The sequence below is a fragment of the Neurospora tetrasperma genome, assembly GCF_000213175.1.
Source record: "Neurospora tetrasperma FGSC 2508 unplaced genomic scaffold NEUTE1scaffold_4, whole genome shotgun sequence".
In the NCBI taxonomy this organism is placed as follows: domain Eukaryota; kingdom Fungi; phylum Ascomycota; class Sordariomycetes; order Sordariales; family Sordariaceae; genus Neurospora; species Neurospora tetrasperma.
Genome location: NW_009799102.1, coordinates 3,200,050 through 3,216,339, shown reverse-complemented (window position 1 = coordinate 3,216,339; position 16,290 = coordinate 3,200,050). Strand labels below are relative to the sequence as shown.

The 16,290-nt window shown below is 52.4% G+C and overlaps 5 protein-coding genes across 5 annotated transcripts; 1 reads left to right on the top strand and 4 right to left on the bottom strand.

Annotated features, from left to right (window-relative positions):
• Positions 1-364: 364 nt before the first annotated feature.
• On the bottom strand, positions 365-3,813 carry NEUTE1DRAFT_123309 (uncharacterized protein; the record flags this gene model as incomplete). Its single annotated transcript, XM_009854141.1, has 1 exon — positions 365-3,813. The coding sequence occupies one exon, from the start codon at positions 3,811-3,813 to the stop codon at positions 577-579; it is 3,237 nt and encodes a 1,078-aa protein (XP_009852443.1).
• Positions 3,814-5,246: 1,433 nt separating this feature from the next.
• NEUTE1DRAFT_130689 (uncharacterized protein) lies at positions 5,247-6,708 on the bottom strand (the record flags this gene model as incomplete). Its single annotated transcript, XM_009854140.1, has 2 exons — positions 5,247-6,043; positions 6,112-6,708. 2 exons carry the CDS (start codon positions 6,632-6,634, stop codon positions 5,487-5,489), a joined length of 1,080 nt encoding a protein of 359 aa, XP_009852442.1.
• Positions 6,709-7,633: 925 nt separating this feature from the next.
• NEUTE1DRAFT_123307 (uncharacterized protein) lies at positions 7,634-8,150 on the top strand (the record flags this gene model as incomplete). The annotated part of the gene is made up of 2 exons (XM_009854139.1): positions 7,634-7,700; positions 7,777-8,150. 2 exons carry the CDS (start codon positions 7,646-7,648, stop codon positions 8,148-8,150), a joined length of 429 nt encoding a protein of 142 aa, XP_009852441.1.
• A 342-nt stretch (positions 8,151-8,492) lies between these two features.
• NEUTE1DRAFT_117516 (uncharacterized protein) lies at positions 8,493-10,929 on the bottom strand (the record flags this gene model as incomplete). The annotated part of the gene is made up of 3 exons (XM_009854138.1): positions 8,493-9,368; positions 9,432-9,621; positions 9,682-10,929. The coding sequence occupies 3 exons, from the start codon at positions 10,188-10,190 to the stop codon at positions 9,054-9,056; spliced, it is 1,014 nt and encodes a 337-aa protein (XP_009852440.1).
• A 2,616-nt stretch (positions 10,930-13,545) lies between these two features.
• Positions 13,546-15,077, bottom strand: NEUTE1DRAFT_65756 (uncharacterized protein; the record flags this gene model as incomplete). Its single annotated transcript, XM_009854137.1, has 3 exons — positions 13,546-14,370; positions 14,460-14,790; positions 14,856-15,077. 3 exons carry the CDS (start codon positions 14,989-14,991, stop codon positions 13,914-13,916), a joined length of 924 nt encoding a protein of 307 aa, XP_009852439.1.
• Between the last annotated feature and the right edge of the window lie 1,213 nt (positions 15,078-16,290).

Below are 16,290 nucleotides of genomic sequence, written 5' to 3'. Positions count from 1 at the left end.
CATAGGGAAAGAACGAGAGAGAGAAAGTGCAAGGCAAGAGAAAGACAAGTGAGAAACAGACCACGGACAGTTTGTAAGAGATGTTCATATTCGCTGTCACCGTGCTTGGATTACCATTTCCTGGAAGGGAAGCACTCTGCGATCATCCCAACAGGAGCAATCTAACCTGGTACATAACTAACGTTTGGCCTATTCCCCTCCAACCCCCCGGGCGCTGCCACAGGATTCACCCATCATGTAGAGTTGTAAATTTCAAACAAACAACACTGGACAGCATCGTTGCGGTTGCTACCACCCAGTTCGACCACATTTGTAACCGCTACACTTACTCTCTTCCAGGTAATATCTACCTACCTCTAGCCATCAGACTTATACTATGCAATTTAAAAAAAAAAAAAACCGCCCTAATAAGCAATACTAGGAACCATTTACCAACTCCAATCCTCCCTCTTTGGTATTATTCGTTCTTCATGATGACACTCCAACAAGACACGACAGACATCCTTGCGCCCGAACTTTAACACCAAACCACTCCAGCATGATTGCTTGACAGAGCATCCACACGTTAACCACCAGTCACATCATAACGCATTTATCTTCTCTCGGAATCCCAGGAACTGCAACCGCGGCAGGCGGAATCCCCTGCCTCATCGGCCTTGGGGCAGCCATGTTCGCGTTACCAGGAAATCCGGATTGGGGCCTACCAGCCTGGCTGATTGATGAATGTCCAGGAGCCTGGGACGGGTTTCTCAATCCCATTGAACCCGCGGTTGAACCCAACCTTTGCGGAGGACTTGCCGCTCCAGAGCGAGGAGGAGATGCGGCTCCCGCACCGTTGGCAATAGTGGCGCGAGCCACTGTAGGGCTGCTCGTGGGATGACTGGGATGCCCTTCGGGAGGAATGTACGGTGCCTGTGTAGCAGCGACATCATAGCTAGGCGGAGCGTCTTCTACTCCTTCATCCGCTGGGCGGTTTGTGAATGGCTGTGACTGTTGACCAGGGAGAGGCGGAATGAGCGATCTCACTGTTTGACCCGAGGTTCTAACCCCGGTTCTGTTCGCTGTCGGACTAGCTTCTCCACCATTGTTCACAGAGACGTTCATCGAGCTGGTGCTTCGGCGCGTAGACGCAGCCGTGGAGGAAACCGACAGTGAGCTGCGTGATGCCAAGGCCGCCGCTCTTTGGCTCCCAAGACTTGCGGTACTGCCACCTCTGCCGGCCCGTAAGCTACCACCTCCACCAAGACTACCACCACGGGCATGTCCCTGACCGCGACCCTGGTTTTGCTGTCCGTTCGAAGTGCGTGCTTGCTGCTCGATAAACTGCTCCGAGAGTTCTCGTTCCCGGCGTCTACGTTCTTGTTCTTCTCTATGACGCTGCTCCTCCTCTTCCTGCAGTTGCAGTGCTAGAGCAAGGTCGTGGTCCTCCTGTTCATGTGATGGAGATGTTGGGGCATCTTCGTGCATATTCCCACTCTGTGTCCGTCCCCTACGGCCTTGAACCGTCGTCCATCCACTGCCCTCTCCCGAGGTACCATATGATGAGCTGTCGGTGTAGCTTGATCCCCGCGGGCCTGCAGGATTGGTGCTGGGGTCATGCGAAGCGCCGCCGACAGGGCGGAAGTCACCAGAAAAGAACTCGGCTCGTTCACCGTTCACGTCCACCAGCGATTCCCATACTATCTCGTCATGGGTGGCGTATCCTGCATCCGTGACAAGTGTCATGAGTTTTCCATTCTGCGGGTGCTTGTACAAAGTGGCGAAATGGTCGTTCCGGAAGAGAATCGCTACAGACGCTGGCTTCATCGAACTTCTAATGACATCAAGTCCCCATGTGGTAAGTTGTGTGGCTGATATTTTCCAGAAATCTTTGATGGCGAAAATATCCTGGAGCATTTGCTGTTCATCTTCGGTCAAGCCCTGTTCATCGCGGCTGCTCAGCTTGGCCTCCAGCTCCTCTTCACGGAACAGAAGGTTCTGGGCGTCATCATACGACGCCGCTTGTCTCTCAAATGCACCATACACCGGATCACTTCTAGGCGGAAGCCAACCATGGATCAAGGGAATGGAGAAAATGGAATACAATCTCATCTCCCGCGTACTCTCGAACGTCCCCGGAATCTGACCACCTCTCTCCGTCGGGGGCAAATTGGTGAGTGATGTACGATTGAAGGCGTCTTCCATTTGCTTAGTCGGGACAAAGCGTGGGTTAACATTCATTCCGGTATGAAGGCTTTGCAGAAAGTTGTAGAGTTCGGTAACGTCCGGTAAAACGGCTTCACCCAATCGTCGCTCAGACATTAGTTCGTCAAAGACGGCATCAATAAGCAGCCCAAGACTGATTTGCTCTCGTGATCGAAGGGTCTCCACAAGGACCGTATTGTCCTGATGTGCCGGAGTAGAGAGGATAAGCGCGTTAACGAGCGCAAGAAGCGGGCACGGCCCATTGGCGTTCTGAATCAGAATCGGCGACGTCCTCGGGTTGATCTCCGCTGTGGTGTCATACCAGTTAATCCTCTTGATTTGATATGTCTCGGATCTGTCAACCTGGCGTATTCGTTGCGCAGATAAACTGGCCTGCGCTTCGGTAGACCTAGGTGGTAAATCGGGTGCATCCTGTTCCATTCTTCTTTCAAGAAGTGGGGGAGCTTGTTCGACGGCAGGCGTTGAACTAGGGGGCACGGTAGATGTTGCAGTAGAAGATACGGCAGGCGGTGGTGTAGGAGGCACAGTAGCTGCTATTGTAGGAGGCGCGGCAGGTGCCGTAATGGCATTCTCGGTGACGGCCTTAGGAGAGCTCTCTTCGTCGTCGTCGTCGTCGGCGAAATCCTCCCAAGTGCTCTTTCGTGATGGGGGGCCGGGACGTATGTCAATATCGATCAAGTTCCAACCGTCTCCCGTGGTTGCAGGCGGGTTTCCCGGTGCCTTGTCTCTGGACATATCACTCAAGTCATCCCATGCGTGGGAACCATCAAGTGTCTCCTCTCCTGTAGTTGATGGTAGAAGCTCAGGAGCCTTGCTTGAACGTTGCTCACCCCACTTTGCAGAATCCTCCTGAGAAGGCAATGAGAGCAATGTTGGCGGGCTCGACGATGGTCCAGGGGTGGGCTGCTGAGATGCGTTTGTAGACTTCCAAGGGTCTCCTCCGATGTGATTTTGTTGCAGATCCGAAATCAACAGTGGTGCAGGGCTGTCTCCTCTTTGCTTCTGTAACGGTTGCCAGGGGTTTTTGCTCTGTTCGGCACCTTCAGACAAGCTCAAGTTCGAAAGGGACGGGAATAGTACAGGTGATACGGGTGGCAAATATGTTGGTTGTGCCAGGAAGGTGTCTTCTCTATCGTTGCCTGGCGTACTTCCTGACATCTTTTTCTTGAACGGATTAGTTTCTGGTTGTCCGTGGGAACCTCCTGGTCGCAGTACGGTTGGTATCCGGTTAATATCGCCTCCTACCTCATCTGAATCCATCGCACCGGACCTTGACAGTTGGGCGCTGCCGCCGGGCCTCAGAACGGTCGGCACCCGGCTAATGTCACCTGGCTGTCCAGCAGTCGCAGACTTGTTCCCCTCCGCGCTGTTATCGGCCCACACATTTTCGTTTTCGACGCCTGATAAGTTAGAGTAACTTGGACCGGGCCTTAGAGATCGTGGCACATCATCGACTTGTCCGTCTGATCCGCCCTGGCGTTGCTGTCCTTCGCGCTCGTCGTTCCACGCCATGTTTGCTTCCGAGTCCATGACGGAAGACCAGGTTGGTTCTCGTCGAACTGCCGGGTCCAGGGCAGCATTGGCTGGAAGAGGCTTTCTGGTCACCATGTCTCCAAGGGTTGGTAACGAATGTCGAAGGTAAAGCCAGTTATCGGGAAAGTGTTGGCGATCGATGGGATGTAAGCCCGAGGAAGCCGGCCAGCGCCTCTAAACTGTGATGGAATAGGATCCTGCTAAAGACTTTAAGAACCACGGGCTCCGGAACAGGTGTATACTGTATTTTCTTTCCGGCCTTCCAGAGAGATCCTAAGGCCCAAACAGTCCTAGCCGTGGAGATGCGGTTCAGCCGACAAAAGGTAGCCTTTCGTTGTGAAGGTCGAGGTCATGAGCGGTTCGAGGTTAAGTGAACAGTTGCGTCATTGGCGCGCGACGTACCCAGGTTCTAGGATGTTGCTGGGATAGCGCTGCAATTCTAGCACGAGACTGGGGCCTAACATGGGTATCGTCAGTGGATTGTGCACTAGATTCACTAGGATCCAGCGCAGAAGCGATTGGAGGATACTTGGTGAGTTTCTTCAAGTAGTGTAGGTTAAGTACTAACTTACAAGAGCAAGAGTTTGGGGTCAGCAGTTGTGCGTCCCTGAATGTAGCCAGTTCGGTGATGGGAGATGCAAGTTAGAAGTCACGAGTGACCGATTGTGTGTAGTTCGAGATGGTTTCCAATGCTGAAATCGCCAATGTGAAATGGAGAAAGAGACGAGACGGAATCCCAGCAGCTGGAAAAGTGGTGGCAGTGCGTAGCTGCAGCTGCGGACTTGGACCCCTCAAGGTTCCTGTCGTAGTGGGACGGGGGCTTTATCTAATCGTGGCGACCTCGGTGCCCCGTTGGCCGCAAGTGGAAAGGTGTTGACTTCAGTTGTAGACGGGAAGACGGGCTGACTGCTGCCACCAACTGAAAGGATAGTATAAAATGGTGATCGATAAGAAACGGCAGATTGCTGTTGGCAACGTCATGTTATACAACCTAATAGAAGGCTGGACAGTCGGAGGCTGGTGTAATGCTTGGCCGGGCATGAGGATCCGGGGGGAAGCAGCTTGCATAGGCGAATTACATTGTTGGCCACTCTGACGGCCTCCCACGCTCATGGTTCATTGCAGGCTGGCAGCAGCGGCAGCTACCCCTCACCAGGGCACTTCCCTTGCCCTCCCCGTAAGGCCTCGTCATCTCCTCTCCTGCCTAGGCGATCCAGCAGGCATCCATGCTGTGAAATGAACAATTCCACTTGACACTGGAACCCGGAATGTCTACATAGTGTACTATTTCCGCCTGCCACCGAGTTGTGGCCTAGAGGTAGGTACTGTAGTCCCATTGTATTGGGCGTAGAGGTAATCGATGACATCTCACGAAGACAATTGCTAGTAGGTATAATGGCTTATTCTAGGCCATGGCCCACGGCCCTCAGCAGCCTCAACACTTATGGCCATTTCCCGATTCAAAGGCAAGAATGTCACAAAGAAGGAGTGACCAGAAACCCCATGTAAATACACAGATAGTATTTATATTAGGATTACACAAACATCATTTCTCATAAGACGTTAGCCAGTACGCATTAAGTATACGTTTCGACTTCCGCTCCGTCTGTTGGTCTACTCAAGAAGGTCTCCCACGGAACTGCATGCTATGCCTACAGCTCACTAATACTGCCCAGCGTTTGGGCCCAACACAAAACAGCCTCCACATCACGACAACCCTCTCCGCAAGACAAATATCAACCTCCGTTTTAGTATTTCGATCCTGGAGAATAAAGGTTCTTGATCCTGATACAAGCTGGTGTCTCGAACCTTTCGGCCTTGGCCAACTTCTCTTGATCTGTACGGAACCACCCCTGGGCCTCCTCGATCAACCGCCGCTTCTCTGTCATCTCTCGTTCGCACTGTTGCTGTAGCTGCTGCACAAAGATGAGCTCGGCCTTCTGATCCAAGTTGTACAGCTTCGAGGCAGAATAATGCCTGACGTCGTTTGGGTTGACATAGTAATTGACCTTGACGTTGGGCATTTTACGTGCCATTGTGTAAGGGGGTATGGCCTGCTCAAAGGCCATGGCCGGTGTTGATGGCCCCGTTGTTGCTCCGGAGAACAGCGAAGAGATCATGGGGAAGATGAAGAGAATAATGATGGGCAAGAGGCTCATCAATGTGCTCCACATACTATTGCCTCCTTCTTGTTGCTGTCCAGCCTGCCGAGGACGAGTCCTGGGCCTTCCTCCGCCGAATTGGTGCACCCGAATACCAGGCCCGCCGCCAAAGTTGAAGACGAACTGCGGCCCTCCGTCGAAAGCTGCAGCGAGAAAATCATGTCAGTATACCGAAAACCCATGTCCTGTTGACTGAAGGTGGTGCACAAACCGGCTCCGAAGGGACCCCCACCAAAACCTCCCCCGCCAAAGAACCTCGCAAACATTTCCTCGGGGCTGATGTCTGCGTCGTCTCCCCACATGCCTCCCTGATGCGCCCTTGCTGCTCCCCTATTCGCAAAGCCGGCAAACGGATTCTGCTGCTGCGCGCTGGCAAACCTACTGTCCGGGTCGGTTCCGAAGCGGTCGTACTTGTCGCGTTTCTCCTTGTCACCCAGGACGCTGAAGGCGCGCGACACCATTTTGAATGCCTCGTCGGCGTGCTCGTGGCCGTTCTTGTCCGGATGTGTCAGCAGGGACTGCTTGCGGTAGGCCTTCTTGATCTCGGCGTCGGTACATGTCTTGGACACCTCGAGGATCTCGTAAAAGGCGGTGGGTTCGCATTTCCGGATTCGCAGGACCGCAGCCTTCTGCTCGGCTGTGTATTTGCGCTCTTGGTTGCCCTGGTTGTGCTGGCGGTTGTGGGCGGACGATCCGTTTGAGGCATCAGCCCCAGAGGTTGTGGCTGCGGGCATGATGTGCCCTTTGTCTTATGGTTCTAGTCTCAAATATTTTAAAAGGGTGTTGTCGATGACTATCTTCGAAAATCAAGGCAAAACGTGCTTTTGTAAAATCTAAACGTCGGATCGTCTGGTTGGCCGACCTTTCGTTGCGGAGGGCCGGGGAATGTACTAGTGACGCAACGAGGCAAAGGCGGTGTCCGTGACAACGTCGTGGTTTGTTGAAGCTGGACAAGGAGAAGCCGGGCGATAGGTCGGCGACAAATAATTGGTTGTTATTGGGATCACAGACCCTGGTGGAAGAACGATTTCTATAACGTTCTGATGCTAGATGCCGGGTTCAGGTCAGTCACGATTGTGTAAATGCATTGACAAGGAGGGCGGACAGGGGAGTCGAAAGCGTGGCTTTTTTTTTCGGGGAACCGCTGCAGCGGACGGTGGTGTGGTCCTTGTCCAAAAAAGTGTAGGTACGTATCGATTGGCGAGTCTTAATCATGGAGTGGAAGTCAGAGTGAGAGAGCACCTCATGTACAACAAAGTGTTTAACCATCGCTACCCTATAAAACCAGAACAATTACATTCAATACCTCTATGCTTCTGGACATGATTCTTGTGCTCACAAGTAGATTCGCTTGCATAGACGCGCGTAGCGACTACAGGAACATAAATCGAACGGATTGCCAAACCAATACTTAAACTCGGTGACTATTCAGTAGAGAGCTGTGGACAGCTTGCAGGTAAATTCCACGCTCACGTTTCTTCCATTCCCTTCACACATGGCTCGTGGCCCCGTGCGTTTGGCCAAAAAAATGGATAACGACCGATCGCAATCGTGAACTGGACGGGACCTAGCGGCAACAAGGAATGGATCCAGTTTGCTTAGTCATCCACCGGTGTTGTCACAACTGCCTTCGATTGACATGAGCCGATTCAAACTGCAGGTAGCTAAAATTTGGTAAACAGAAAAAGCTGGTGTCGAGATAATAAGAAAAATCAACAATCAAATCCTATACTCTCACACCCATCATGGCCACCGAAGAAACCAAGGCATCCATCGTGGACCGCGTCAGGGCTTGGGGATGTGAGTATCTCAACTACTTACTCACTCTACTCACAATCCTCACTTACATGCTCTTGATACTAACGCTCAAACATAGCCTCTTCCCTCCCCGGTATGGGCCTAGCAACCCTCATCACTGCCCTCCACTGGCGCCCCTTCCAGGCCATGCCCATGCTCCTCACTCCTCTCCTCATGTTCTCGAGCTACCTCAGCGTAGCTGGCTTCAAGATCGACAGCGCCGGCATGACGGCCGCCTGGAGCGGCATCTACTTCCTCCTCGCTGCCCGCCGCCGTCCCGCCGCGCTCAAGAACAAGTTTTCGGCTCGCGGCGCGGTGCGGGCTACGGCCATGGGTCTGAGCGCGGCCAACGTGATTGCGGGCACATACACCTATGTGACGGGTGATCGCAAGGCCGAGGAGCAGGAGAGGAAGGAGATGGACAAGTGGGGCATGTACAGCGATAGCGAATGAAGAATCCTCAGGCTTAGCGACGGCTGAGATGGTGTGGAGCAGTGCGTTCGCTGTGGTTGAGGAGAATCGGCCTGCCATACAGGAGCGAGTGTGCTCTGACGTGCTATAGTGGACAGCCCGAGGATATTCCACTACAAGTAACTGCACATCCGGAAGTTGCTGGAAGGTGAGGGACTAGACGGATTTGTTGTTTTGCAGGTTTTCTTTTGGCGGGAGAAGTTGTGTGTCTGTAACATACCTACTGTACCATAAAGAGCAAACATTTTGGCGGCGTCAAAGGGTGGAAAATGGCAGACAGGGAATACTCGGGAATGTGCAAAGTCACACTTCTGAATGTGTTCGCTTTGAGCAGCAGACGCCAAATGGGTGCTGGATTTCCTGCTCACTCTTCTGGGAGCTATGAGCTTGAATAGCGTATAACTAAATGCAAAAACCATAAACATGATTTGGACATATGAACATAGGAAACCGCCCTCATGTAAACCAAGGAACCACACGAACGCCAGGAGACACTCAGCACTTGATAGTCTCCGCTCTCCATCCTAGTTTATCTTTTCCATGCAAGTAAAAGCAATTGCAGGCCTGTCAGCTCCGGATCTGGGTTCGTGGCCATGTGATGCCCCTGAATAAAAGCCGTCTGCCAGCCCACCAGATTTCCCGTACCGAAAGATCCCATTGCAACGCCACGCCACTGTACCCACTCCGAAGCAGGATATTCGCTGGATCCCGTATTCCGATTTAACCAAAATCCTTCCACTTCATTCTCCTTTGACAATGGAATTCTCCTCGCCGCCTGATCAAGCTACGCTGAGTCTGTATGGTGCCTGTGGGGTTGTGGGGGCTAAAAAGTGTGATAACATGACCAAAAAGAACTGACGGGCATCCGAAGGCCACGCCGAAAAGCTACTGGGTGAGCAGCTTGCGATCCACCGCGTCCGAAGTTGGCAGCGGAATTCCGGAAAAATGGTACCAGAATAACAAGAAAATCATGGCCACGACCGTGGAGTGGGCGAACTTGGGCGACCCAAATCGCCATCGCCGCAAGTTCATGTCCTTGGAGAAGAGGTTCGAAATTTGAGCCATTTCGAATCCTTGGATGTAGTTGACATCGGTCTCGCGGACTTTGGGTTCGGCATAACTCCGGTATTCCTCAAGTATATTGCTCACGTCCCAGCCAAGAGTCTTACGAACGATCCCAACCACGCAGCCGGTGCGATGCTGCACAACCGAAATCAGCCTGACCGTTCCACCAAGTCAACATATCGTCGAGGGGAGGTTTACCTTTCCGTGGTTACAGTGAATCAAGAGCGGGTGATTGGCTTGGTTGAGTACCAGCCGGAGGATGGCCTTCATCGTCGTTATGGGAATGGCTTCTTTCTTGGTGCCCTTCATGTCAAAGACATGATGCTTGATTCCATTTCTGCTGAGAAAAGCACCATAGCCCTCGGGGAAGTCCTTCTGGACCAATGTGCTGGAAAACCCTTGTCAGTATGTTGGAAGAAAAAAAAGGGTTTTAATTCGGGTAACCAACACCATGGTCTTCAACTTGAGGCCCTCGATGAATGGGTAGTCCTCGGTCTGTGGAAAGCTACTTCGATATACCCCAGGAACAACGACACCGAAGTTCTTGGGGCGCCCCTCTGAGGGAATGAGCGGTAAAGTAGGATTTGGCCGCAAGGGAGCTTTGGCACTGTGACTGTAGGCTTGAACGGCATGTGGAGGCTCGATATCGCGAAGTGCGTCAGGGAGGCTAAAGTGTTCATCTTTGCTCAAATCTGACAGATCCGTATCCAATGACGTCGCGGCAGTCATGGGTGAGCACTCGAGGCTCGTTTGGCGGCTTGAGCGGCTGCTTTGACTTGTGAATGTGCCTATGGAGCCCTTCCTGTGCGGTCCCACGTCCGCCCTCTCATCTTCCTTCGCCAACCTTTCTGATTGAGGCCCAACCAGGGCCTGCTCTGTGTTGTCACCAACAAATGCTCTCGTGTTCCTCTTCATGACGGCCTTGTTGCCCCCGGCCATAGTAGCCAGGGCTGTCATGGTTTTCGATTGCAGCGGTTGGGTTACAGGACGCTCTTAGTCGACGAAGCAAGCGTTGAGGAGTCAGAGTGAATCATCAGAGAGCCAGAACCGGCCAGAAGCTAAGGAGATGCTCAAAGAGAGACAGGGGAAGCTGGTTTGACCGACGAAATAGTGCAGGGGTAGCAGATGGGTTGGCGGTTCGAATTGATCAGCACGGCGGCTTGTCGTTGACTGCAACGTTTTCGGTCTGGTAGACTGTTGGAGGTGGAAAATGGAGAAGATGCAACGGGCTACTGTTGGTAGTAGAAGTGGTACGGACGGTCTGGTTTCTGTGTTGACGAGCAGTGGAATCATAAGCGTCCCAGGGCACTTCTTTCTGGAGACTATGAGCTGCCCATTTTTGCTGATTTCCCAAATTGGTCCGGGGTTGTGTGGGGGTGTGTCGTGGATAGATATGTACCTGGGAAAGCCCGAGCTCGTCGGGCTTTCCTGCGAGGATATGCGAACGGGGAACTCGAGGTCCGGTGATACTTGAGTTGCCTCTGATCGAGGACGGTAAAAGAGGTCTCGTCGAGGGTTGTGGGCGGGACACGTGAGCGAGCGCCGAAGAGTGCAATGGGGAGATGCAAAGATCGGGATAACTCTGGTGTGAAAACCAGTTTCAAGATCGAGGGTAGCGTTATCGTTACTGTGATGGCGGTGGTGCCTGAAGGGGCGGGTGTTAAGTTGAGCGCATCAGAAATGTCGTTCAGACGAGTGGGTAGTGTTGAAGGAAAAGGCCGTCTTCCATGTGAGGGAATGGCCGGATTAAAAAGATGGGATTCATTGTCAAGTAAGACTTTAATTGCGGGCTTCGCCTACGGGCACAGTTGCCGCAGTGTGACGGGGGGGGTTCATGGCGGACTAGCGTAAAACTGTGTGGGGTCTAGGCCATTGATTGTTAGTGGCACTGGTACTTGACTCTACACTACGCTACTAGCTACCTCTGTGTACGTACCTCTGCACTACACCAGAGGTGTGGACATGCCGTTTCCTACCTGATGTACTGTGGTATGCAGCTGTACTACCCATTATTTTGTAGAGCACCGGACACGTCTGAGCAGCCAAGACCCGGTATGACGCCCGGTAGGCCAATCAATGAGTCAATTAGACTCGCTCGCCACTGAAAATTCAGTCGCCCTCTGTGGCAGACCCTACATTGGGAACATTTTACACGTGTATAGCTGGCACGGCTGGATCCCTGACCGGCCCTGCTTCGGTCGGCAGAAACCTGGCTTGCTGCTTCCCTTGTGAGAGCGAGTCGAAGTGTGAATCTCCAACTTGCACCTGTCAACGTCGGACGTCTGCCCATCGCACTCAGCCGCACAAGACCCAACGGTGTACGTACAGGCGCTGGTAGGCGTGGAGGTACCTGAGATACGAACCAGGATGAGAGAAGGCGGGTTGGCACCCCCTCACTGCCCCTGAATCGAAAGTCACAAAGATTCGGTCTCTTCATCTCAGTCATCGTGGTTGTCTGAAAGGCAAGGAAAGGGAGTCGGGCGCTTCTTCTATACCGTGGGCTCTGTCATCAAAAGACTCAGTCCCGTCCAGTGCGAGGAGTGCCTGAATCGGGATCGGCCTACGCCTGACATCACAGATATAAACAGCCACAAAACCCATCAGGAATAATGTAGCATCATATGTACACTACTGGAAATACCACTTGCCCGGAATGCCAAATACCGACTTCTTCCACTGCTTCCAACTCGCAGACAGGCTAGAGGTTGGAGGGTGAACGAATGCTGTGATCCTTTTGCAGCGCGATCCAACTAAGCCCAACTTAACCTCCCAGGCAGACGTGGACATGCGAGCGGAGACCGAGCAACGGACAAAGCGGTCCCAGAACATTCGATTTGTACAGCAGATATGTAATAATATACCGCTTACAGCATCCGAGTGCATTTCTGTATGCACATTTTTTCCATTCACGAAAAATCACTCACACTTTCTGCTCTTCTAGCCATCAGCTTGTTTGCTTGGGCCATGGATGTGCTAGGAAGTGCTGCGAAGTAAAACGTGTGTGTTCAACAAGATCAAGTGCAAGGTGCGATGAAAGCCCCAGAGAAAGAGGAAAAGGCTACACACGCGCATAGTGCCGCCAGACCTAATGATTCGAATATTGGTCACATTCTTTTGAGCACGGGCTTGAACGGCCAGGCCCAAGTTGGCTTTCAAGTTGGAAGACGTTTAAATTGAGTGTACTTGGCAAGAAGCAGAAAAAAGAAGAAGAAGAAAAAAGACTGCAGTGCAGTCAGGTCGCGTGAGCACGCAGGCTATAACGTCATTGTCTCCTCTGCTCGCTCGGCAACAGTCCACCTAGCCGCATAGTCCGAGCGCGGGTGGTACTGTTTCTTACCTTACAGTAAATTGGGAGCACTATGTAAGATCGTAAGTTAATATCAAACGCCGTACCGTACTCAATTGCTGCTCGAGGGTGATGGCACAAATGGCACACATCAAATGCTACCCTCCCTCTACAAGATAGTCACATCTGACACGCCCGGGTCCCATTTTTTTTACGAGACAGTGAGGCGGAAGTACTTACCTACATACCTTGCCTGGTAATGAGTGGTAGCATGACTGATACCATTCAGTTCCTCAAAGAGTTCGACACGTTCGCGGTTTCTGGCCCAAGGGTAGTAGCCTGGGTCAGAAGCGACCAGGGCGCCTCGCTAGGAAATTTCAATACATACACTAGGTCAGTAGGACCAACTTCCGCGGGTGGACAGTCGAAGATGCCGATCGCTACCTTGGGCGCTGCCAATCTGCCTGCCGAGTTGAACACCTAGGACAAGGAAACGAGATTGCCATTGAATTGGGAAGCCACCGATAACACCAAAGCAGAGTCTCTGGCAGATTCCCGGGCTTTTTGGAAAATATTTCTCGTGGCCATCCTGACGTTGTGAGGTCAGACATCAAATGGCGAATCAATTTTGATGAAAGAGACTTCGTCAAGACAAGAGGCCATCGGACAATCCCAGCAGATGAAAGGCATTTCCACAGATGCAACGGGATGCACCCCACACCGCTGCTACTATGGGTACCGTAGATCCTGACAGTGGAGGTTTCGCGATTGGTCAGAGGAGGGCCATCCCACTGTACAGCATCACTGTATCGTCAGCTGTTATGAACTGTAGTCCCCAGCTACCCGCGTTTCCCCAACTTCTCCTGAGACTTTCCCCCCACGTCTTCTTGCCTCGGCGCCCATGCTCTTACAAACACTGAACCTGGTCAGTCTTTGAGCTGAATTGTATTTCCCACCAGATTCTCTCTCAATTTCATAGGCCATGTGCCTGCGGTTTGTGTGTACTCGCGAGAGATCTCTTTCCGGTCTAGAGTAGAGGTGCCCGGGCAAGGAAGTCAGCTTTACCTGTCCATGGTAGCCATACAGCTAAAGGCGGGAGGGTTTGGCCTGGAGATGCTGTATCTAAGACTCCAAAAGGATGGTACACACTAATCTACATCAGTACGTACATGGCAATGCCGCTATACCCAGTCGGTGAAGACTTTACAACCTGGAGGGAGAAGTTGCCCCCTTTTTGACCGCCCGCGGTTTCGAGCAACGACTACAGTACACCCTTGTCGAAAACACATCATCACACTGTTTGCCCAAGCAAGGGATGCCAAATACTGCAAAAGTATGTGATTCCTTCCCGGTCAAGGTCACACTCACCCTAGTTATGATACCGTCCCAGTGGTCTACGCAATCTTGCCGGGCACATAAGGATGGCCAGAACTTAGACCACCATCCACCGCCCATGCTTGCGCGTTGACATAGCTACTCTCATCACTTCCCAGGAACAAGGCCACACGCGCAATCTCGTCAGCATGTCCACCCCTCCTGAGAGGGTTGAGCTGTCCAATCTTACCTTCGGTACCCCGAGCTCGTGCGCTGTCGAACACGGGCGCCGTCATAGCCGTCTCGATCAGGCCGGGGCAGAGAGCGTTGACCCGGATGTTGGTCCCGACCAGTTGGTAGGCAATGGTTTGTGCCATGCTGACGACGGCTGCCTTTGAAGCAGAGTATGGTGTCCCACCGGCGTTGGACCGCAAACCGGCTACCGAAGCTGTCATGATAATGCTCCCAGAGGACTTTGGCTTCTCCGCCGATGTTTTTTGCATGGCCGGCGCCGCGTATTTGGCGGCAAGAAAGGGGCTTTGATGGTACGCATGGTTAGCGATGCTCTACGAGATCAACCAGACAAGAAAGGGCAGTTCGGACGGAAAGAAAACCAGGCGTCCTACCCGAGCGCGTTGACCCGCATCGTCTCCATAAACTCATCAGCTTCAACGTCGGAGAACTTGGTATGAGGGCCAAGAATTCCGGCATTGGCAAAGAAGACATCGAGCTGTCCGTACCGGTCCAGAGCATCCTTGACAACCTCGCTGATGGCTTTTTCATCGGCAGCATCAAACTGTCGCGTGTGTACATTCGCGCTGGAATATAGTGTTTCGATCTCGCGCTTGTGTTCTTCGAGGTTGGAATCATCGTAGTCGCAGATGTAGACTGCCTTTGCCCCGTTCTGGGCAAACTGATGAGCAGATGCTCGGCCAATACCGAGAATGGAGTTTGCCCCTTCAGAACCGTTAGCCTCAACTCACGAAAAGCAAGCGGCCTACAGCAAGTACAAGTCGACTTACCGGTGATGATAACCACTTTCCCAGTTACTCTAGGTCCATTCGAGTCGCCAGCCATCTTGACAACGGGTGGGATGACTTTATTGGCGGCAAGATGGTTACCAATCGCCTGGACACGTTGCTTGGCGGACTCGGACATGGTGGGTTTTCTTCGAATCCTCAAAGTTCAAGTGCGCTTCTTTTTCTTTCGGTCCGTGAGTTAGAATAAACTCTAAGACATGACAGAAGACCGCATTTTAGAGTTGGGAACAAAATCAATTTTGGGACACAAACGCTGTGTCTACATCTATCATCTCACCGATGAGACATTGCCGGTTGAGCGCGGGGAAACCAAGCCTAGCACTAACAAATCCGGGGGCGGGCCGAGGTTCAACTTGCCGCCGGTTTTGTATTGGCTCGACCGTCCACGAATGTCCAAGAACGGATGACACTTCCCGTCGCGTCTGTTCCCTTTCCCTTTAGACCCTTCTCTTTACAATGGCACATCAGAACATCATAGTCCACTGTCTGGGCTTTTATCACGTCTAGTCCGCAACATTGCAGTTCAACTTCGGTTTCAAGTTCTTTGTCATGGCTGACGGACTGTCATGCCCCTTCCGCCACTTCCGCGGTGAAGGAATCGATGGCCTCCAGCAACCATGCCATGACGAGTCCACCTCATCAATCTATGCATTGTTACTACGGCCATGGTCTAGGAAATTGGTAACTGCCGCACTCGAGGACTTTTTGAGACGTCGCCACGTATCGAAGCTGAACAACAAAGTTCGTTTCGACCACGATGCCGAGCCCGGCTGAGCCTCGTGGTCACACACTGCATCGATCAACACCCGAACATAGCATATCTCCACGCCCCGACTGGCTGGCCGTTTTCGAGCCGAACATCTGGTGAAAAAAGAGGAGAGGCACAGATACGAAAGCCCTATTACGAGTCTACTTCAGTAGTTCTCTTTCTCTGCTTAAGACGTGGCCCTCACAACTATTTCCACTGGCCGCGAAAGCTGGGCTTCAGTCTGGGATCAGTCGTGTGGGACCAGGAACACGAGGCATGGTCGAACCAACAACTAGCTTCGGCTCTTGAGCTGACGCCATTGACGGATCTTTTCCAATGTATTCGTACTGGACGCGCCTCCACAGCTGTTCAGGAGTTTCATGGCCGTAATGGGGTATGCCTTTGCCTTGCTCGTGTCTTTTTACTCCTGGTCATATTTCTGACTGGCCATCGCATCAGTAGCACGGTCACCAACGATCATGGATTGACGGGCAAAGGTTCTTCCAGACGGAGGCTGATAGGGACCCGGCGAATTTACGAAGCCTCCTCCAAATGGTGTCATTGGCGGATAGTAACCTTCTTCCATCTCCGACCCTTGAACTACCTCCGCCGAACCTAGGGCCTGGGTTTTCGAGAAGGACTTGATTGGAAATCCCATATGAAATAATC